General features: G+C 34.1%; 2 protein-coding genes across 2 annotated transcripts; one reads left to right on the plus strand and one right to left on the minus strand.

Moving 5' to 3' along the window:
• The first annotated feature begins 265 nt into the window (after positions 1 to 265).
• On the plus strand, positions 266 to 2,077 carry LOC136975199 (uncharacterized). The gene has a single exon (XM_067270234.1). The coding sequence runs from the start codon at positions 266 to 268 to the stop codon at positions 2,075 to 2,077; it is 1,812 nt and encodes a 603-aa protein (XP_067126335.1).
• Positions 2,078 to 14,349: 12,272 nt separating this feature from the next.
• LOC136975070 (histone H1-delta-like) lies at positions 14,350 to 15,413 on the minus strand. Its single transcript, XM_067270065.1, has one exon. The coding sequence runs from the start codon at positions 15,334 to 15,336 to the stop codon at positions 14,728 to 14,730; it is 609 nt and encodes a 202-aa protein (XP_067126166.1). The 5' UTR covers positions 15,337 to 15,413; the 3' UTR covers positions 14,350 to 14,727.
• Positions 15,414 to 25,060: the final 9,647 nt, after the last annotated feature.

Raw genomic sequence — 25,060 nt, forward strand, 5'->3', positions numbered from 1 at the left:
TCTTTGATTTTCTTTGGTATTTCTATCTGGTCCCATACTTGGAAGGTGTTTGGCAGAAGCAGTCAGGAAGAATTCCACTAAACATTATGTGAAAAAATTGAAATGGATTATTGGTAAACAAGTGAAAAGATTAAATAAAGGGAACCCTAACACCTTCCAAGTATGGGACCAGATAGAAATACCAAAGAAAATCAAAGAGGTACTTGAAAAAGGCCCTAACTTTGTCCCAGACGTGGGGAATAGTTGGGAAACGTCCATACAGGAGATGGAGAGAGGGATTGTTGGCATGGATCCTTTAGATAAAGAATTCTTTAGATGGAAGACTGTCATAAGTAACCGCCTAAAGAAAAAAGCAACTAGCATTAGCAATAGAGACATATGGCTCACGAAGGAGTGGTTAAGAACGAATGATCTAGTTTTGACCAAAGCGGACAAAACTAAACATTTGGTTGTCATGAAGAGACACACATATGACAAGGAATTACATGCTTACATCAGGAAGACAGAATGTGAAATAGTTGACGACAAAATAATTGGATCTCTGGGCAGAAGGGTCAAGAAGTTAGAACGCTCAAGTCTCGCGGCCGTTTTGCCTTTTCTGAAGAACTGTCACAACCCAAATACAGGAGCTCCAAGATTGTTTGCGTTTGCTAAGACGCACAAGGCTGGAAATGAATTAAGACCAGTAGTAGAGAAATGTAGGGGGCCCACCTTTACCTTAGAAAAAAGGCTACATGAATACTTATCCACACAGATGGAAGAAGATAAACTGGTAGCAAAAGATCCTCTTGTCGTAGTAAAGGAAATACAAAATATTTCTTTAATGGAAGAAGAAGTGGCGACCATTTTAGATTATGAGAGTATGTATCCTTCAATAAGAATTGAGTCATGTGTGGAGGCATTGTTGGATTTCATGTGCAACAACAACCCTCAGTTGCGTAGTCACACCCAAGACCTAGAAGAACTAGCTAGCCTGGTATGTTATCAATCTTGTTTTACGTTTTGTGGTCGAATCTACAGACAAAAAAGAGGGGTTCCGATGGGAAGTCCCCTCTCTGGAATTCTTTGCGAATTGGTAGTTAGAAGATTGGAAAGGGAAGCTCTACAAACTTTTAAGGAAGATATCATACATTTCATCAGATATGTGGATGACATTTTTATATTATGGAGAAACAATAGCAAGATACATGATTTTTTGAATAAAATCAATAATAACAAGGATGGGCTTAGATTAAAGTTAGAGCAAAAAAGTTCCATGAGTGTGCACTTCTTAGACATTAATATCAAGTTCATGGGGGATCATTTGTCCACCAGCGTATATATTAAGCCTACTCACACCCCACTATATATACCAGCGCAGTCCATGGATCCATATCGATATAAAATGGCTGCATTTCAAGCGTTGATAAGAAGAGCCTATTTGTATTGTGATAGAATTGGTGACAGAAATAAAGAAATTGAAAGGATATTGCAAATAGCTCAGGCCCTAGGCTACAGGAAAAGCACCATAGTTGGATTACTCAAAAAGTATGAAAAGAAGAATGAGAAACAAGGATTAAATACAGCTCACAATAGACGCTTGAAGTTTACGTATAACAGTAATTTGAATAGTATTATGAAAGAAGTGGCTAGTAAGAAACAAGCAAGAATGATTTTAAAAAGGGCCCCAAGTTTATATAAGATATTGAGAAATGATAAAGATAGAATAAACGCAGAAGAAAAACCAGGTGTCTATAAAGTTCCTTATGAAAACATCCAGCTGGATGTTAAGAAAAACTACATCGGCGTCACCAACAGGAGCTTAGGAGTAAGGCTAAAGGAACATCGGTATAACGTAAAAAAAGGATCCAATACCACAGTTTTATCACAAATGTCGCAAGTCCAAGGTTCGGTAGTAAAATGGGACGAGGCAACGATTATAAAACCAGTATCTTCCCCCACTTTATCAATGACAGCAGAGAAGATTGAAATATATAAGAGTAGACTACGGGAAGGATGTTTGAATGCGAGGGATGCTGAGAGCCTGTCGTCGGCGTGGAAATACATGATTAAAAAGTTCACTGAAAACTCATGCTAGAATTAGTTATTGGAAAACTATTAGTTATAATTTTTTTACTTTATCTTTATTTTTATTTATTCTCTTATATATTTTAATTTTATGTTTTATTCCGTTTCTATGGTATATTTTTTAAATTCTTGTTCTAAATTTTGATTTAAATATTTATATTCTATACATGGAACGTTTATGTTCCATTATCGTTTTGTAGACCTGAGGATGACCTGTTAATCAGGTTGAAAACGTTTGTGAATAAAATATATTTTTCTCAGCAAAATCAAGGTGTTCTATTATAGTTAATATAAAAATCTTTGGAATAATGAGCGATTTGAATTCAAAGAACAAATATAGTAATACATATATAATTTAAAATAATAAAGTATTTTCATATACACAAATTAACAAAATAATTGAAATATAATCAGAAAAAAAAATATATATATATAAAATTACATTCTTAACATTTGCTGTTGATTATATGGACTATATGTAATATTCTCCAATAAATTCTTTTCAACTATATACTTTTGCGCTGTGAGTAATACGTGGCATCTTTATAGTTCATATATCTGCCCAAAAGGTAACTTCTATAAATTTCAACTTTTTCCAAATTCATCGCTAATGTCGGTGAGTGTACCGGTTTTATAATGCTAGCTTCCTCTCATTCTATCACTGGTCCTTCGCTTTGCGTCATTCTAGACGAAGTCGTACAATACTGCCCTTTCTCAATGTTATACTTGTGTTCTTTAAGACGTTTACTAAGGTTTCTATTTGTGACAACTATGTATTCTTTCTCCAGACTCAATTGTTCATTTTTATACGGGATTTTGTACACTCCAGCCTGCTCTTCTTTTTAAACTTTATCCTTATCATTTCTTAAAAAGCTGGGTGGGCACCCTCTTGAAAACCAACTGGGAATCTTTGTAGTCTGCAATTTCATTCATAACACTAGTCAGGTTCTTGTTATACGTAACAGTTATTTTGCTCTTTCATGTTACCATTCTCTATTTCTCTGTATAACATTTTATCAATTTCTCAATTACGGTAGTTTTATATCCTAAATATACCGCTACATTTTAAATTCTATCCAGCTCTTTTATCCTGTCATAAATGTTGGAGCAATACACGAAAGCTCTTCTTATTAATGCTCCAAATTCTGAAAGTTTATAAATGTAGGGGTTATTTGACCAAGAAGGGATATACCCTTGAGTCCATCACCAGAGACAATGTTTTTTCGTTGGTCGACCATCAGGGATAAACCATAACAATTGCTCTGATGATTTGCCAGTTCTTTTGAAATTTGTATGATAATGCAGAAAGGGTCATGCGTCGGTTTAATGCAGGGTTGTCCAACCTTTTTTCTTAATTGGCCAAATTAGAAATTTAGGTATATCCAGTGGGCCACAAAGGTACTTTATATAAATATTTGCTTTTAAAAAGTTCAAAATGTAAATATGAAATCTTAATAACAAATACAGTATTTTTTATAATAATATATATTATTATTGACATTAAAAAAAATTATACTCACACAAAATAAAAATAAATTCAATCCGATTTTTGACATTGCCTTCCTTTTATAATATTGTCAATATCTGCTAGTCTTAATTCTAAGAATGTTAGTTAAATGGGAATCACTCAACTTATTTCTTTCAGCAGTTTTGATGTTTATCACTCACGAAAATAATTGTTCACAACAATATGTACTACCCTACATGCCTAACAGTTATCTAGATCAGTGTTTCTCAAACTTTTTGGTCCGCGACCCCTCTTTTCACTTAAAAATTTAAAAGGACCCCAAGAATGGGTATGTGTAGAAAAACATCCCAGAGGGGGGTTAATTTAAATTCAGAAGGAGTTAATTTCTTTTGTTTAATTGATTTATCCAATGTTGAAATTTTTGTCCATTGCGTGTCGCTTCGCCTTGAATTTTCGTCAATGTTAAGCCTAACGAATTTTTTTTTAAAATAATAATCATGGTTATTGTATTGTTAAAAATTATTACTTTATTTTGCACAAACAAAATAAGTATATTGAAAAATATACAAACAAAAAAAATTATATTTCGGAAGTTAATCTAGTCTCAAAAACGTTCCGATTCAGCACGACACACAGTCCTGAGAAAAATAAGCAAAACTTACCACTCACGATGGGGAAAAAGCCTCGTTCAATCTTTCTTTCTTTCAATCGATCGGGTTTATATGGAGACTTTAGCCAAGCTTCGTTCAAATACTGGCGCGTCCTTAAGTACCCTCTCATGGTCGCGCCAGTGCTGACAGCTAAGGCTACGTCCTACGTGGCAGCGTCCAGCGACCGCGGGCGGAAAGAATCTTTGTACCCGCGTCCAACTCGCGAGCGACTTCTGCCCAGAGTGGATGCGTGTTGTTTACAAAATGGCGGCGAGACGACTTCGTCGAATGCTCGCTACGGAAAGTATGGCGAACATTAAAATGGTAAATTTGATAGGTAATTGTTATCACTAACTAGATACACAACAAAAATATAAAGAATCCTCACAGAATAATAAGTTAAAAAAAAGTTTTATTTTTAAAACGTTACATTTACAAAACCAGAAATTATTAAATTACGTAAAAGATTATTAATTAAAGTACATACAACATATATACACAATTTATTTGTCATTCTGTTTTCATTCATCTACAAAATCAGCCATTTTCTTCTTTGGAAGCGCAAGCAGTGGAAGCGGCGATCAAACTTGCTTGGTAGCTGCGTCCTGGAAGCGCGTGTAGAAGAGTCATCTGGTTGTCGCTACACGCTAAACGCGGCTACTCCGGACGCGCACATTTGCTTGAACCGGTTTGTCCGCTCCGCTTGGAAGCGCGTTCACGCCCGCAGTCGCTGGAAGCTGCCACATAGTATGCGTGTTTTAGAGTGTGTCCTAACAAAAATAATATCGGAGTAGCCCAAGACATAGCCAAATATTGCTGTGCCACAGCACTAGCGGAAATTCGAATTTGCTGACAAACGCTTTCGGTTGATCGGTATTCGGATAACGACGCTCTACTGTATTTCTAAACCGACTCTCCTACAGACGCAGTGCTGCTAGCGAACACTCTTCCAAATGACAATGTTGTTCTATCGTAGTTTAGGCGGAGAGTGGAAGTTCGGGGGATTTCTCAATGGCGCACAAATTTTTGAATGTTATATTTAGGCTGGTATTAAAATATTTGTATTGTTTTTATTATTTATATGTGCAATTTATTTAAGTTAAAATTATTTTATATATTTTTTATTTCTACTATTTCTAAACATGAATCCATATTTGAAAAAGAATTGCTGGCATCAATTTTTCTGCGACTCCCACTTTGAGAATCACTGCTCTAGATAAAAGTTTTCTACATTATGACAAGTGTATCCAATGAAACGAGAATAAGTTTTACGACATACTTTACCAAAATAAATGAAAATATACCTTAAAAATGTAGGATGCAGTGGGCCGCTTAAAAAGTGGGCTGTCCAACCCGAGGCTGCGGCCCGCAGCCGCGGGTTGGACAGCCGCAGCCTGGTTTAATGTATACATTTGTGTTCAAAGATCCTTCGCTAAATATGATGTGAAGTTTCTGACTGGGAGCTGACTATGTCAAGAGGGTCGAGCGGTCGCGAAGGGTCGTATGTGGGCGATCGGCACTGAGACAGACTCTACGGTTACAAGAAACTGTTTATTTGACACGAAAGAAGCTTACAAGATTTCCGCGATCTTGGAAGTTTTTTTTTTTAACTCTTTCCGCCCTGTGGGCACTAAGAGGGCCTCTTTTAGTAGGCCCATTATGGGTTCAGCCAGGCCCACAATGGGGCGACCGGGTGGTGAGGGACGGGGCCCGACATATCCGAACGGACCACCCCCCGAAAAATTCCTGGGGATTTTTCGACCCGTTCGGATTCGATCCCGGGTCCCCCAGAGCAGTAGGCTGCCACCTTGACCGCTTGGCCATCCGGCCGCTCTTGGAAGTTCTAGGTCGGCAGCAGTCTCTGGGTCTTCCTCTCCTTTCCGATATAGTCCCATTTTGAAGTAGTGTCCCTGGGTCGCGAATGGCCTGTTCCCTCGACGACTCCGCGACTCCAGGACGATGCGGTCGACTTCCGTTAATGGAAAGATGTCGATCTGAGGTCGGGGGACGGAGACGAAGATGGACACGAGACACACACAACAATAGATCTGTCACTTGGAACTTTCGGAAGAAGCCGTCGCGTCCTTGAATTCTCAGGTTTTATCTGTTTTCCTCCGATTCCACTTTCCGATTGGTCTCTCCTCGTCACCTGGTGGCAATTCGAAACCTTTCGGGGGCGCGGGAAAGGTCAAAATCGAAGTTTAATTCGATTCCCATTCGGAGATAGGCAATCTACGTTTCTCCATTGTTCTATTGCTTAAAAGTTCGCGTCGTTTTCATTAAGAAAAACTATTTCTAACTTTTATTTGTTTTTCTAAAAAAATAATTTTTTCCTAAAAAGAAATGATTTTAACACGAATTTCAGTGAGGTTCGGACCTATCCAGAGCCTCACAATGATGTCAATGTCCAAGAAATGTATTTGTGTTGATTTATTTGCTCTATTTTAAGATTCAGTCCCTCATTATTTGAGGGATTGAATCCAAAAACCGTTGAATCTTATTTTTGTTTCTCCATAATATAAAGACATCATCTACATACCTGTTATATAGTACCATGTCAGCCATAAAATGTGTAACAGTATTCTTCTGGAGTATTCTAATGGAGCAAATAAGTCCAACACAAATACATTTCTTCTAATATATTCATACTTCTAATGTGTTTGCAATATTCTACCTGTATGTGTGACAATTCAGTTACATTTCAAAATTTTCACTGTAATGATTTATTATTTGAGCTAAAACCTTCAATGTAGAGAAGGCAGGGCCGTGCAGTAGGTTCTCTCAGTATGATGCAAGTCTTCGAAATGCCGCTCCTCAAATGCTGCTTATGCCATTCCTTAAATGCTTCTTTTGCCGCCCCTTAACAGTGCCGCCTGATGTGGCCGCCTCTCTGCATCATAGCAAGGCACGGCCTTGACAAAAAGGTTACTCCAAGATATCTGTTTTTTTTAAACTCTTTCCGCCCTGTGGGCACTAAGAGGGCCTCTTTTAGTAGGCCCATTATGGGTTCAGCCAGGCCCACAATGGGGCGACCGGGTGGTGAGGGACGGGGCCCGACATATCCGAACGGACCACCCCCCGAAAAATTCCTGGGGATTTTTCGACCCAGTTCGATTCTAGAATCACCCTCACTCCAGTTTGTCATCTAGAATCACCCTCACTCCAGTTTGTCATCTAGAATCACCCTCACTCCAGTTTGTCATCTAGAATCACCCTCACTCCAGTTTGTCATCTAGAATCACCCTCACTCCAGTTTGTCATCTAGAATCACCCTCACTCCAGTTTGTCATCTAGAATCACCCTCACTCCAGTTTGTCATCTAGAATCACCCTCACTCCAGTTTGTCATCTAGAATCACCCTCACTCCAGTTTGTCATCTAGAATCACCCTCACTCCAGTTTGTCATCTAGAATCACCCTCACTCCAGTTTGTCATCTAGAATCACCCTCACTCCAGTTTGTCATCTAGAATCACCCTCACTCCAGTTTGTCATCTAGAATCACCCTCACTCCAGTTTGTCATCTAGAATCACCCTCACTCCAGTTTGTCATCTAGAATCACCCTCACTCCAGTTTGTCATCTAGAATCACCCTCACTCCAGTTTGTCATCTAGAATCACCCTCACTCCAGTTTGTCATCTAGAATCACCCTCACTCCAGTTTGTCATCTAGAATCACCCTCACTCCAGTTTGTCATCTAGAATCACCCTCACTCCAGTTTGTCATCTAGAATCACCCTCACTCCAGTTTGTCATCTAGAATCACCCTCACTCCAGTTTGTCATCTAGAATCACCCTCACTCCAGTTTGTCATCTAGAATCACCCTCACTCCAGTTTGTCATCTAGAATCACCCTCACTCCAGTTTGTCATCTAGAATCACCCTCACTCCAGTTTGTCATCTAGAATCACCCTCACTCCAGTTTGTCATCTAGAATCACCCTCACTCCAGTTTGTCATCTAGAATCACCCTCACTCCAGTTTGTCATCTAGAATCACCCTCACTCCAGTTTGTCATCTAGAATCACCCTCACTCCAGTTTGTCATCTAGAATCACCCTCACTCCAGTTTGTCATCTAGAATCACCCTCACTCCAGTTTGTCATCTAGAATCACCCTCACTCCAGTTTGTCATCTAGAATCACCCTCACTCCAGTTTGTCATCTAGAATCACCCTCACTCCAGTTTGTCATCTAGAATCACCCTCACTCCAGTTTGTCATCTAGAATCACCCTCACTCCAGTTTGTCATCTAGAATCACCCTCACTCCAGTTTGTCATCTAGAATCACCCTCACTCCAGTTTGTCATCTAGAATCACCCTCACTCCAGTTTGTCATCTAGAATCACCCTCACTCCAGTTTGTCATCTAGAATCACCCTCACTCCAGTTTGTCATCTAGAATCACCCTCACTCCAGTTTGTCATCTAGAATCACCCTCACTCCAGTTTGCCATCTAGATTCACCCTCACTCCAGTTTGCCATCTAGAATCACTCCATGAATTTTCCTATCAGTTGTAGTGGCACTAGCAGAAACATGCTGGATTTTGGAACGAAGATACCCTATTGCACTAGAATATCTGTTCTGTGATGATTTCAAATATGGTGAGATGAGAAACTTTATAGCGAGGACATAATGACTTCAGATGTTTGAGTCAATCATCAGAGACAATGTTTGTTTGCCACCATAAACCATATACCATATTTTACGGATTATAAGACGCACTTTTTTCTTCGAAAAATTCCCTCCAAAATTCAGGTGAGTCTTATAGTTCGTAAAATACGGTAATAATTGCTCTGATGATTTGCCAGCTCTTTTGAAATTTGTATGATAATGCAGAAATTGACTAAATAGCTTTGCAAAATTATTTTGTGTGTAATCGTGATATCAGAAAACTGTTTTACATTATTATTATGGACTACCAACAGTCATAGACTACTGCCAATGCTTATGCACTCAAAAAAAGGCCAAAATTTAACACGATATCTGCTTCACTTAATCTAAGTATTATCTTAGTGAAAAACTAATGGTTATTAAACAATTAAACTCCAAAATAGTTGGCTGATGAAAAGTATCTTCCGCTTGCGTTGCGATAATTATAGCATACAGATGAGATTGTGCAAGTTAAGTTGGAGCTGGTGCATACGTTCGACATTTCAGAATATCGACTCCCTGCTCGTTCCTGTTAAATATTAAAATGCACGCGTTATTAAGCAATATATATATTTCAGTATCTAATAATTGACCTACACCTCTGGGATACAAATCCAGTATCTTTGCACAGCAGTCCAATATCACCTCTGAAAGACAAGCGAAGTTGTTCAAGGCCCCGATATCTAACGTATATATCTCTACAGTCAGAAATAACGGAGGCGACCGGTCGGAATTGCTCGAGACGGCGTACCGCGGTGACGAAGTATATGCGGGCGCATTTTAAGGCATTGAGGTAAACATACTCTGTAGCGTAATATGTTTATTGAATAGAGAGAGAGAAAAAAAATATCTTACAAGATTTACAATTTGTCTCCACATACACAATCTCAATTCTTTAGACAAAAGTCCTGGAACAGGTGGTTTCTCCTCCTATGCTACACAATGAGAACAAGAACGGTCGTTGGCAACGTGCAGAAGAGAAACAATAGCGAGGTTGAGGCCGAAGTTTTAAACGCGAAAACGTGTATGTCGGACGTTCGGCGCCGCTTTTCTGTAAGCCTAGAAGTTTGGCAATGGCCTTTAGAATGTCGAGCATGATTCCAAACACCATTTGTTAAACTTCTAGGCTTACAGAAAAGCGGCGCCGAACGTCCGACGTACACGTCGGACGTTCGGCTTCGACGTACACGTCGTACACGTTTAAAACTTTGTCCTCAACCTCATCTCGGTGCGCTGAGCTTTTGGTATCTGCGGAAACTAAAATGATATGACATTTTCTTTCTGATTTTTGAAACGTAAGTATCGGAATTGATAAGCATTGTAGGGATAAGACAATCAACAAATAGGCAATCTTCCAGAGGGATGCCTCTCGAGAACACTTTCTATGGAAAGTTGGCTCTTATTTAGATGTTAAGCTGGACTCCACATTACCTGAAAACAGAACAGAAACAAACAGATTTTTCGTTTCGATTATATTTACGTTTTAACTTGATCCAAATGAACGTTAGGCGGAAATGCGCCGCCTGTTGATCAGTTCCGTAATCCCTCTGCACTTCCTATTTCTGCTTTGCTTCCTATTTAAAAACATTTTATAACTAAACGATTTCACTTTAGCAACTGAGCAATTGCTGCACTGAAATCCTAAAGTGGATCTTAGTGCAGCAATATGGAACGAATGGCATGAAACTTTGATAAATCAAACTTTCATGGCATTCATTCAGTAAAGATACATCTTGCCAGATGATGCATTTTTAAATTCTTTACATTTTTTGTCGTATAGACATTTTCGTTTTTAACTTCTTCGATAAATAGTTCTAAATAGATTCTCATTCTCTTCGCTATACTTTTCGCCATTACGACAATCAAATTACACGTAACTATCGGGTGGTCCGTGCGGATATGTTGGGTCCCGTCCCTCACTACCCAGCCACTCCATTGTGGGCCTGGCCGAATCCATATAATGAGCTTGCTAAAAGAGTACCTAGGCTCTCTTGGTGCTCAGAGCGGAGAGTTAAACTTAGTAGTTTTTTTTTTTATTCTGATCGTGCCCTTTGACATGTTATTTTCATGATTTTATAGAATAAATATTTCATAAATTAATTTATAAAATTTATGAACCAGCGAACTTATAAGGAAGTCATTTGATTTGGTTTGATAAAATTGATTCTAAAAAGTTTGTTGTTTTTTCAACTACACAAAACTTTTTGGAAAATTCTAATGAAGAACATGTCAGACTAGTAAGATGCATCCAGACTCCATCAGAAGTTTAGCATAACAAACTCTAAAATTTTTTCATCAAAATAACTTAACTGTAACGTAAAAAATAAACTATTATCTATACAATAAAACCTTGATACAGTTCTTTTAAAAAGAACTTTTCAACAAAATCAAGATTTTTTATTGTAAAATTATTATATTAAATCATCTGCCTTTAAGCCCCAAACTCAAATTTGTATATAGATCTCATTGATATTGTAAAAAGTACTATTTTTAGTATATTAGGAAACCGACACTAACTGCGGTCGGTAAAACTTCCGTTAACCTAACGGGTACTTTACGCAGATTTGAGATTAGTTTGCCAGGCCTGGGCTTTTAAGCGTGCACCGAAAAAATTAGTAATAACAACAATAAATATCAAGTCAAATCAAAAAGTTCAAATATATTTAATTAGTAACTAGAATGTACTACGTACAAATGTCAATAATCCAAACAAAATTTATTAACGAAAATCAACAAGTCAACCCGACAATAAACTCAGCTACTTAGCTTAACTTAATATTAATTCCCCTTTGAAAATTCGACAAATCAAATACTTAGGAACTATGAACAAAATCTCTTACTAATTAGACGTCAATCCGTCACCTCACTAAACAAAGAAACTATTTCCTCAATCCTTTCGATATCGTCAAATCGTCAATCGAACTCCTCTTTAACACCTTGGATCGTCCAATTATCAATCTGGACTTCTATCAGAAAATACTTTGCTTTCGAATGCACCTCGCTCTCAAAGTCGCCTCGATTTGGAAATCACCTCTCTGGAAATTCACCTCGCTCTCAAAGTCACCTCCTTCTTCTTCGGTTAACGTACCGGTTTTATACTGTGTGGTGACGTCACACTTCAGCTGAGTTACTCCCCTTATTTACATACTTAGTTGCTAACATTAATTTTCTTTTCTGGCAGCTTTAAGTTTCCGACAAAGCTTATGAACCGTTTACAAAGTATTTATCATAATTTTCTGGGATGTTAAGACGGTTTATCAAGTATTTCTTTACTAGTGAGTGTGGGGACTCCCCCCTCCATTTTTTTTCTGCGGACCGTTTACTTCCGCTGGGCAGCGCAAGTGCGCAAGATTTTTCCTACGGCGCTTATTTCTCCGTGAGTTGTTTTCTCTTCTTTTTCCGTTACTAACAAGAGAGTGGTGGGGAACCTTCATCCTAAATAAACATAAGCCCCAAACAAAATATAATAAAACGGAAAAAGAATAATAAAATAAAAATAACGCTCGGACTCAGTTCCTTACAATATAATTCTTATTGTTTGTAGTACTTTTATTTAGTATCACACTCCATTTAGCGCCAATTTCGGCCGAATGGTCGAAACTAGAGTACCTAGAGTAGCGACATACGAGTCATCGCCGCCATGTTCTGTCAACTGTCATCACGTGGTCTATAGGTTTACATTAAGAAATGACGATATTTTTTAGTTTAATAAAGCATTTTTACGAATAAAATGTTTTATTAAACTAAAAAAAATTGCCATTTCTTAATGTAAACCCATAGACCACGTGATGACAGTTGACAGAACATGGCGGCGATGACTCGTATGTCGCTACTCTGAGGTACTCTAGTTGAAACGATTAAGACGTCAATCTCCTCTCTGGGAACCCAAGATCGAATCCTCTTGGAATAAGGCAACACAACACAGGGCGATCTGCCAACGGATGTCTCCAAAAGCATTTTTTGTAAGATGCTTCCTAGTAAACTGGTCCTTATATAGAGACATGTGAAGAAAATCCACTTGGCCAACCCGTTGGTCAGGTGCGAATCAGACCAATAACCGGTGTTCGGTGGTTTTATTGTTTGTGTTTAAGTTATGGCAATGCACTACTTGGGTGATCTACCTAGCGGAATGCCTTCCGGGAGGTCTTTTTAAGGGTAACTGGCCCCTATTCAGATGGAGAAATCCCGGAAAACTCCACGTAGCCAGCCCCTCCATTCGAGGCGCGAACTCACGACTGAACTCCCAGTGTTCAGGAACACTGGGAGTTCAGTCGGGCACTGGGAACGCTTGGCCACTGGTGGTTTTATTCACCTCGTCGCTGTAGGCATGAATCCAGAAATTTTCATGAGATATTTGTCCCGAACATATCGGACCTCGTCCTACGCCAGCCACCGTTTTCACGAACCCACGATGAGTAAGGAATAAAAGCCCTATTAGTGCCTAAAAGGTGGAAAAAGAAATGCCAATTTCAGAGGTGAACAAATGGTAAATGCCTGCTTGATAGTAACTTGCAACCGAGGCGAAACCAATTTTTGCCGCTCCTGCTTCCAGAGCGGTTGCCAGTAGAGCAATTCTAGCGCTGGCACCCTTGTGTGAACTATTTATAATCAACTTTATTTAAAGTACATTTACAAGACTTCACTGTCTTCGGCTTATTATTTTCATTAATTTTTCCCTTCTTGAACATTGTCGATTGTTCATTTTGCCGGCCTTGCAAATGATGACGGTAAATTGAGGATTTACGTTAGTCTATTTCATATAAAATTGATGTTTAAAAAAAATCTATTCTCTCTATATATAAAATACTTGGCTTAAAATCACGACACGTTTTTCCGTCACGGGAAATCGATGAATCGACACGAAATTTTGAACAAGGGAGCGAAGGGTGAAGATCTCTACTTTAACTATTAAAAAAAATAAAAAAAACTAAACTAGAACACTGAAAACTGTGGAATAATGAACACAACTAAATTAGATATATTATATCACACAGTTCGTATAATCTGCTTCTTTTATGACATCATGCATTTTATAAAATTTCAGTGGCGCCATCTTTTGCTCGAAAATTAAAATTTAATTAAATATCGAACGATTTTGTTTTACTGTATTATTTTCTATATCTATTTTTCAAAAAATAAAACTAGAAATTGTTTAAATTTCTAGAGAATTCGGTAATTCCTTCCCGACAATAATTTTGTTTTCGAGAATTCGCTTCTTTAAAAACCAAAACAAGTACTTATTTAATTAATTTAGAATGTCAGCGACGTATTTTAAAAAGCATCTACGATTGTTCTCATTCGGATAATTAGAGTATTACGTAACAGGAAAACAATGGGCAGAATTTAATGGAAATCGTTCAGTAGAGCGCCGCTAGATGGCGATAGCTGCCTTTGAAAAACTTTGTTGGATACTTTGGGATAGGAATCGCGCACATCCGAGCGAGAATCAGTCGATAAACGAACGAGTATAACACATCCGGTGAGAAACGGCAGGAGAAAAAGTGGGCACAAACAAGAACAAATACTTTCATTTAATGATCCAATTCCACTTTACATAACTGCTGGCTTCGGCATACATTTCCATCGAACAGAAAGTCGAAATTTCTAGATGGCCATCTTGGAGACAAGATTTACCACATAGCTTTTTGTTAGTAGCATGCACGTTCTTGGGTGGTTTCTTTTCAAAAGAAAGCTCGCGGTTCCCAGATGGTTCTACAAATTAAAAAGAATACAAATATACAAACTTACGGCATGGACGAGAAATCAAACTGTCGTTATGATATAATGATGGGTTTTTTCATATGCGTGGCGATATTTACAGATGGTCCTAGAGTCCGAGTCCACAGACGACGTAATTATATCACAATTTTTGCAGATAGACAAGTCCCGGAGCGTCATTTCTTTGCGCTCTTCTTCGATTTACTTTTTTTGGGCGTTTTGTTGGCCGACGCGGGCTTTTTGGCTGCCTTCTTGGCTGGTTTGGGTTTAGCCGCCGGTTTCTGCTTCTTTTTCGGTTTGCTAACGGCTTTTTTGGCCGCGGGTTTGCTGACCGCTTTGGGTTTTGGCTGCTTCTCTTTAGTCGGCTTTTTCGCCGAGACTTTTTTGGAGGGTTTAGGCGCTTTGGGTTTGGCTTTGGGCGCTTTAGGTTTCGATTTCGGCTTGGAAACCGTGGTTTTGGCTTTTTCGGCTGCCGCCTTCTTCTCCACCGACAGCCGGAACGATCCGGACGCACCCTGTCCCTTCACGTGTTTTAAAACTCCGGTAGACACGCCTCTCTTCAGAGCCATTTTTAAGTGAGTATTGACTACTTTCGGGTCCTTTCCCACGTTGTACTTGCCCATGATGTATTTGTGGATGGCCTGCCGAGACGAACCGTTCCTCTCTTGGAGAGCTCCGATGGCCGACACGGCCATCTCCAGGTATTTTGGATGAGTCGACGGCACCTTTTTCTTTTTGGTGGCCTTTCCCTTCTTCTGAGGAGTGGCGGCGGCCGCATCCGACATTTTCGACAACTTTCCAACTGTTGACGCTGCACGAGACGAAGTTGACGAGTCGACCGACCAACTCGACTGCACACGCCCAGCCGACTCCCGCCTCTACTTATAGACGCGAGGCGGACTTCCGAGAGAGCTACAAACAATCCTCCTCTGCCGCGTGGCTAGAAGCGAGCCGACCGGAGTCAAATTGTGTTTCTTGGTGTAAAGTTCTGCCTTCTTTGACCGTGTCAACCGACTCCAAACCTTATCAAACTTTCGATATTAACTCTAGAGATGTTATATTAACTGTCCACCCAAGCACGTGCCGCTACCCGGCTTCTGTAGCTTTCATTTGGCCGTCCAAGTACGTCCGCGTGCCATCGATTTCCACATAGATTGTGTTTCCCGCCTCGGTAACCGTATATTTTCGCTTACGGGTTCGTATCCACCCCGGGAATATAAAATTTCATATCTCTTCTATCGTCCGAGACATTCGTTGACGAGCTGCGAGCGAGCGACCGACAGAATCGAGGCGGGAAATTTCAGGTGGGAAACACAGACATCGCCCGATTCCGCCATGTTGTTCTGGTTTATGTACAAGTAAATTGGAATGTTTTAAAACTTTATTATCAATCAAAATATTCTAAGAAATTTCCAAATTATCTGTATATGTCTCCGACTTCGATCGGAACACTCAAAACGAGTTTTTTTGCCACATTTAAGCCGTTAAAGTCGGTTAAGTCTCGACACCGTATAGCATGGGATTGAGTGTAACGCTCGCTTAGCTAGTCCCGTTGCGTAGTCTAATATTTATTTACCATCCTTATAAATTGGTTCGAACGGTCGAGTCGGTGTAATTACGCCAAAATATCGCCGTCTTTACATATTTTTTCCTTCCCAACTTAATAATTATTAGGCGAAACGTCCGTCTACCCTATACTCTCTATACAAGCCGCTCGATTTGCACTCGCTCGTGCTATTCCCTACACTTAAGGTTATCAAATTTAAAATTTCTTTTTCCGAAACTTCATTTTTATTTTACCTACACTTTGCTGGCGTCCAAATTCGACTCGAACGATTAAATGTTAACACTTTACGACTGCGAGAAAATTCTATAACACTTCGCTCCAGTCGCGTTTTTTTTAATGTCAATTTCGAGAAGTTTGTCTTCCTTCGCCTTAGCCATATTGTCTTTACTCATAACTAACTACGTATAATAAGCCGTATTTTATGCTAATTTAACTTTATTTTTTGCCCAATGCCTTTCTTTTCTCCGTTTTTACGTCTCTTTTTTCTTCTTTTCTCGGGAATTTCGGAATTATAAAAAAATATATATATATATAAAAAATAAAGTAATTTAAGTGCGTATTAATTATCCGCGCGATGTATATAAACTTATTTTCACCATAATTATGACGTATTGAAAATCTCGAATTTCTTTTATAATTAATTCGAATTTTATTAAGCTTACTATAAATAACTTCTTTAAAATTATTTTCGGAGCATTTAATTAAACCAAAGCATTGTTTGATCCGCGTCGTCCGGTGATTATAAATTGCAATATGGACAAATTATAACTTAAATAAGTTTGTTTAAAATAACTCTGGAACTTTTCTAGGCTCTTGTGATATACTAAAAGAGAAAATTAATTATTTTAAAATACTTTAATTTTAACTCATTAGGCTAACGGACTACGTTTTATGATGTAACAGATATCACGTGACTAGTCGATTATATATTCCAAGTTCTTCCACGTGGAAAAGTTTTGATTTAAATCGTTTTAAGACAATATAATCGAGAAGTTTACTCTTCGAATATAGTAACATTCGAATTTTATTTAATTAGGTAATTTTTTTTATTAATTACTCGAGTGCTTAAAGTTAGAAACTTTACCAGAAAGTTTTGCGTTAATATAGACTAAATTGTGATTTTTAAACGTGTCAAATAACACAATTATTATTATTTTTTGCTTGCCTGTAAATATTTTATCCATGTATCTAGCTTCGTACTAAGTTTTCTTCACAGATTTTCACATTAGAGGGACCTTGTTCGTTTAATGGCGTTTCTTATCTTTATTCATTCAATTATGAAGTTAATGCGCCTCTATCCTTTGCATCGTCAATCCAACGTATGTTTCTCTTCTTTATAGTCGTCCGTTAAAAAACATAAGCGCCAAATTAACGGAGAAATGGTATTCTCCGACGTATTTTTTTTACCTATGACCTCATCGAGGGTTTGACTTAAATCTAAATTTTTGAAAGAATCGTTTCGTTTCGTTATCGAATTATAAATAAGTTCGATATATTAACGTTTGGAAACTGCGAGACGATCTTTTTCAATAACGCTTATAAATTTCTCGGATTCGTTCGGGAAGATTGTCACCAAGCGATAAATATTTCATGGTTTAATCTTCGGTTACAAAGTTTCTCCGTATAAAAGAGTAGATTTCTTTTTATCTAGAACATAAATTAATCTGGTCTTTTTCTCTAAGTAGAAATATGTATTTATTAACATGGAAAGAGGCCCGAAAAGTATTGGCAGGTCGTTTATAAATTATGGATTATTATAGACTGTTAATCGAGGATATTTAAAGCAAACCTATACTTGTATAATCTACGAATCAAGGATAAAACTAACGTTTTATCCTTGATTCGTAGATTATACAAGTATAGGTTTGCTTTAAATATTTACGTGTATATATACTTATCGTGGACCGGATGATGACATTTAATGGATCTAGATTAATTCGCGGACTAAAGTAGAAGTTAAATTGCCTTTAGGGCCTTTCCGAAGACATTACTACTTATTTGAACTTCGGATACGCATTTTCTTTTCGCTTTCATCCTAATTTAAAGCTACACGAAACTTTTTATTTGCAAAGTTTCATTTTTTTTCGTACGTTTATTGATCGTCATTTAAAACGCATCTTTCGTTACTTTTTCCCTTTTAATAAGCGTCCCGAATCCGGCTTTAACTTAATCCTGTTCGATGCAATTCCATTCGTCTTCAAATAGTTTATTCAATTTGCATTTTTTTTACGTTTGTTTTTAATAATGATACATTAAATCTTAGTAGAATTTTAAACAAAAAGGGATATTTTTACATAAAATAAACTAGTATAAGAGATATATTTAAAAAATATAATTAATTATAAGTTTTAATGCCATATTTTTATAACTAATCATAATCTGATAAGTATCATATACATAGTTTTAAACTATAAATTTATTTATTTATTAACAAATTAATAAATTTACTTTTAAACAAGTTTCTTCTTATTATTATTTAATAGTTAGTTCAGTTTTTTAATCGAAAATAACTTTAAATCCTTGATAAAGGTACCGATTTTTTGATTACCATTTTAATTACTTAATAAATAAGCTAAATAAGGTTAATGCGACGATGTGTATTGTCATAATGTGAAAAATTAAGAAGAAAATGTGTTTATTTTACAATTTTTGAATACTTCGTCGAAATGTATAAGTTCGATAACCGGTTTACGAGTAATTTATGATCTTCAATAAAATAAAATCCGCGATGAAAAAGTATTCTTAGTTTGTATTTGTCCGAGAGAAGGATATTGAATATTGCATTTCAATTGTAACATTTTCGATTTTCTTAAAATAAAATATAAATAATAGAAGCAATAAAGACTACATTTTGAATTCGAGTATTGATTATTAGATATACACAAACGAAATTTTATATTAAATAAGTAACGAGAACAATTATGAGTCTTCTTACATTAATATTAGAAGACGTAGATTCCACGTTAGAATCAAATGTTACAGGATTGTTTTAAGTTAAACGGTTATCAATCTACAAATTTAAAATTCAAATAATAAACCGGTTATTAATAATGAAACTCTACCTATTAAAATTGTTTTAACTTAAGTATATTTTTGTAGATGTGAAGCATCAATGTAAATATTCTGTGATAATATAATTAAGAATAAGCTTTTTTCTTTTGACACAGTTTTCGACCTTAATTATTTACACACTCGAATTGAATAAGGATTACGTAACATTAAAAATAAATCGGACTTAAATATAAAAATTATTCGTGGTTTTTAAATAGAAGAGTTATATTAATCAGAAACATTTTTAAAATTTTAATAAAATAAAGCTGTATATACTTTATACAAATTGCTCATTGTAAATAATTATTAATTAAAGTTGATGTTTATTCAGAAATGTTTTAGTACAACTTGATTTCTATTAAACGTAATTAAATATTCACTATTCGATCTTTACAATTTATACTAACTTATATAAAAGGAACTCGATGGCATAGTATCAATGCTATCGTTACAATATCTTATGTGTTATTTGATAAATGTTTACTCAAACTTGCAACAAATGGTAGCTATTTTATCTTTTATTTTTAACTATATTACAAAAATATACAAAGGGAATTTGATGATTATATATTTAACAAATTTATTTTCTTAATTGAAAGCGTATGAAATGCTAAAGAATTAAACAATGAAAATTAAAGTATAATAACTGGAAATATTCTGTGAGTGGAAGATCATTTATCATTAATATTATTTAACATAAAATAATGATTAATTTCAATAGTAATATGTAGTGTTCGGATTTATTTCCATATATTTTTCATATGTACTAGACAGTTGAATACTTTTATTTTTTGACAAATTGATTATTAATTCATTTGAATTAAAGATGGATATTGGATATAAAGTTGGTATTATATTTGATATATTTACTTTATATTTTAAATTAATAAAAATAATTATTATATTACAACAAATCTCTTGTACAGTACCTTAAGTTTGGATAAGTTTATAAATTAGAATATTTTTTTATTTGTTTATAAACGTACAGTACATTTTTACGGGAAGGAAATTTTATTTTCCAATATACAGTTATTAAATAACATTTATTAATAATGTAATTAACCATGTTAAGTTTGTGTAAAATATATAGAACAATACTTGCGAAATGTATTTAAAATTATTGTTTTAAATAAATTTCGCAAGTATTGTTCTTTCTATTAATAATTGTTACAGTTTTCAACAATTCGGAAATTTTTAAGACGTGATGACAAGTATTTCACAATGGAAAAATCACAAAATGCTTTTTAATCTCCCTTCTTGAGCTTTACAAAGTGTTGGTTTATGAAGCATAACTAATTAATAAAGCTAAAATGCTTCTAAAATTACGAAATTTTACGTTTCTTCAAAAATAATTAGCAAAACTATACAATTCTCGAAGAAAAAATTTCTAAAATTATTATTATAAAATTGAGTTACGAGTTTTAATTTTATTTGTATTCCTTAAGTTATAAAGTAAAATAATTTCATAATTAATTACGAGATAAATAAAATATTTTGTTATATCATTTATAATAGGACAAATATCATCAAATTAATTTTCAGCTAGAAAACAATGTTTTTTTTATTTTTAAATTTTTAAGTATTTAACTTATACATTAGTAAAATCGATTATTACCATTATTTATCATTTTTATAAAACGATTATTTTTTGAGAATTAACATTTGTTGCTTGACATTATTATACTACATTTAAATCATTCATTTTTTTCTTTTTTCTTTTTGAAAATGTCAGCAGAATAACTTAGAACTATTAATCAGTTCACCCATAAAATGCTTAACAATTTTGTAATTACAATTCAAAAGAAATATCTAACGTTATCTTTAGCATTTTTACGCATAACTATTCCGACTTCAGTATGAAAAACAAAATAATTAAATATAACCCGTTAATTATATTTAATTAAAACCACTTTCTACTGGATTATATGTAAGTTATTATAATTCGTACAATAACATTTAAACATATTGACTCCTTTATTGCTCTCTCCTGTATTTTATATGCGCCGGAATAACGCAGGCAGCATAGAAGTTAGGTAAACTTACAGATAAAATACGTATAATACTACGGATAGTATTATGTATTTATAACTAACTAATTACGGTTTTTGTGCAAAAATCCTATTAATATGTATTATGATGTAATTAAACTAATGTTGATAGCGCTAGATAACTGTTATTGATGCACGTTTATGATGAAAATAATATTCAACGTTAACCTTATCTTGCCCTTGAACTCTTTGCACAAAGCTTTCTTATGATTTTTTCGTAGCAAACTTGATGAGGAAAATTATGTATTTTAAACAAGATTATTCTCATAAAATACAACAAAAGAGAACAAACACAATTGCAGGAATTTGTTCTTTTTCAAGATATGATATTGTTCTGTAGGAAAAACTATTTTTACGTTCTAAGTTTTATTTTTATCATCATTATGTATGTCCAATCGTGCCAAAATGTATATAAATTTTGTAACATAAAGTTTTCGTATTGTTTTTATTTACTCGTGGAAATTCAGTCAAATTTTTTTGAGTTTATGATTAATTATAACACGTTAAGATATCATTTACTAGAATAAGATAAATAAATTTCATATTAATCACGCCAATCTTAGTATATATTCACTCGTTGGACAAATTCTACATTTCTCTTATTCGTTACTCATTATAACTTTATTAAAACTTTATAATATAAATTTTGTATTATTGTTATGCTTTATTATATTGACCTTGACCATAAGAATGCATGATGCTCCTTGTAACCTGATATGATAATTTAGTTTAAAAATTATATCTTACAAGTTAAATTTCTTTCTTTTCCTATATTTAACTTCTTCATAATTCTAAAGGATATAAATAAGCCACGGTTAGTTATTTTAAGAAAAAAAATCTTACGTAAGTCTCATTATTCATGAAATATTAAACTTCATTATCTGCTTTTTTTCTTTTATCGCATTTATTTTTTGCAATTATTGATTAAGACATCCGGCAAGTTTATTTTAACCGTTTCTATTATTTTCGTTTATAAATATTTTTATAATTTAAAGATATTTTTTTCCAATTATATGAACTGTTTAAATTTTTATCTTAACGAGTGCTTCTTTTGTTACATTTTTCATTGATGTATTTTCATTGTGAAATTTCGAAAGGTTTCGTACGTATTGTTTGTGAAGTTGGACTTATATTGTAAAAGAACATAACGATCTCTACTTATGATATTTTGAGAATCTTTAGACAATAGTAAAAACTGTAAATATGAGCTATAAGAAGTAGAATGATAAAATCATATTCTAGATGTTTTTGCACGGAATATCTTATAATTTCCTTCACCGATCCTTCTAATAATCTAGGTAATTAGAAATAATTTCATTTATTTAAAAATTTAATTATTGATTTTAATTTTTCTACTTATGACATAAATATTATTCTGCTTTCTACGAAAATATTTTGCGATTTTTCGTATAAATAGTATAATAATATTTTAGATTAATAGAAAATTACTACCTCAGAGCACTTTTATCTGTTCTATATTTAAACAGTAGTAAAAATAAAAACCAACACCCGAAACGCTGTATAATGACAATCCGTTCAAACTCTTTAATTCTTGTAATTTAAGATGTTTGTATTCGCATTATCACAAAAGTAAGAAGTCTACGAATTGTAGAATTTTATATTTTAATTTAATTTCGACGCGTTATTTAAATTTTCTGACATTTTCCAACTTTTCCAAAGTCACTTGTGCATTTTTAATATTTTGATTAAAAAGAAAGAATAACGAAATTATTCATTGTACCATTCTAAATTAAAGAGTTTATTTCAGAAGCTAAATTAAATTGGTAATTTTATTTCTTTTAGTTAACGTTAAAAATTTAAAGTCGTGCCTTATGATAACTTTTATATTGTAATAGTTTGTCTCTCTCTATTCTCATATCTCTCGAACATTTATAAAGTAATTTTTATGTATTCTGGAAACCTTGTATCTGAATTTATAGATTTTGTTTCATTTGATTACAAAAGGAGACATCTTAATAATTATTTTTTTTAGTATTTTTCAGCAGAATAATAGCTAGTAAACGAATTCTCTATAGTCTTTCTATCTTCAATACTTTCATAGGCAGCGAGTTCCTTATTCTTTACTCTAGATAACAATTTGCCAGTCAGGCTATCTTCTAATGCATCTTAATGTGTAATACAATCTCGCGAAACAATCTAGTCTAATTCATTTTCAATTTTGATACTTTTTCATAAGATATAAATTTACATTTTGTGCCGTCGTTCTTATGCTAAATAAATTTAAATAATTACTTTAAAAAAGTAATTCGAATATGCATCTTCAAAATAGGTCTATCGCCTCATTTCATGCAACAGACTCATTTTATATTGTAAATAAGCTGTAAAAATTCTAGAATTTGGTTTTCAACTTTAAATATGAAAATTTCACAAAAATTCTACAATTAATAAATTTGAATTTTTGTAGATTGCTTTACAACGAAGATAATATAGCATATTTATATATTTCAGAATTTTGTTATATCTTCTTTGGATCAAGAGATCTTTTTAAAATTGTCACAACCATTAATTGAAAAGAATTTCAAATAGCGTATGATTATTTTTTCAGTGAAAATAATTTGAAAATTTATAAAAAGTACTTTAAATTATAATTGAATTTTTTCTAACTTTTTCAAAATTTTATGTCAAATCTTCTAGCCCCATCCCGATTAAATCGATATGACAAAGTATGTCATTTCCAAGTCGAAAATTTTAAGCGATTTTGATGATTGTGTCGAACATAAAAAGGAAAACTGTTAACAAACTCTTTCTAAAAATATCATTAATAATACAGCAAATTATTAATATAACGATTAAAGATAGGTTTAATATAATTGCAATTAAATTTTTCAGTGTTAAATATAAAAATCATCAAACTACTATAGCTCTTAATAAACAAAAGATAAACTGGACATTTTAGGACTCGAGTATTTATCACTTTATAATAAATTTCGTGAATGATTATTATTTCGCATGTTAGCAACTTACATAAATGAAATAAATAACCTATTTATATCGTCCGAAAGATTATTTCAGACATGTTACTACTTTTAAATCGTGGATTCGGAAAATTTACTGCTCCGATTTATAATGTCGATTTTAATTATGATTTATCCTTTGACAACTCGCAGAGTGTATTGTTAGTCGTCACTCCCACTCGTTAACAAATCTGCTTTAACCTGTGAAAATTTCAAAGTACATTCTAATTTAATTTTTTTCTTAATGATGTCGTTAATTCTTCGAAGTACGAAACACGAGTACATTAATGTTTGAAAATTAAACTAGCGTTACAGTTATCAATAGAGTAAGTCTTACATCAGTAATGATACTACTTCAAGTCATATCGTATATTATTTTTAATAATATATTTTAGGTTATACATAATAATTTACAACATATATTACTTCCTTTATTTGTATGCCATTTCATTTGTCGAACCTTTAATTATATTCCTTCTTCCTTATCGAGCATTCGTGCCTAACTATTTATTTTAAATTTAAAATAATAAATATAATTATTGAATAAAGCAGTAAATTACATTTATATAAATCATATAAAAATAATTTAATTCATTAAAAAATCTTACTTAAAGTAATTATCTGCAGAAAAAAGTTTTTTTTTAATGTAAATTAAATTTGTATCGTTTTAAAATACATCTTTTTGTTATAATTTAATTTTATGTATTTACTTATAATTTCGTTAAAAATGAATTAACTAAAAATATCTTTTTAAAATACCGTAACTAATTATTTATGCCTACATACTCATATTAATACGTTATAATTTAGTTCTGCAAATACTTAAAAATAAATTTCTAAATGTAATTTCCACAAAATTAAACATAAT

This window comes from Centruroides vittatus, unplaced genomic scaffold (assembly GCF_030686945.1).
Source record: "Centruroides vittatus isolate TY-2023 unplaced genomic scaffold, ASM3068694v2 contig_364, whole genome shotgun sequence".
Taxonomy (NCBI): domain Eukaryota; kingdom Metazoa; phylum Arthropoda; class Arachnida; order Scorpiones; family Buthidae; genus Centruroides; species Centruroides vittatus.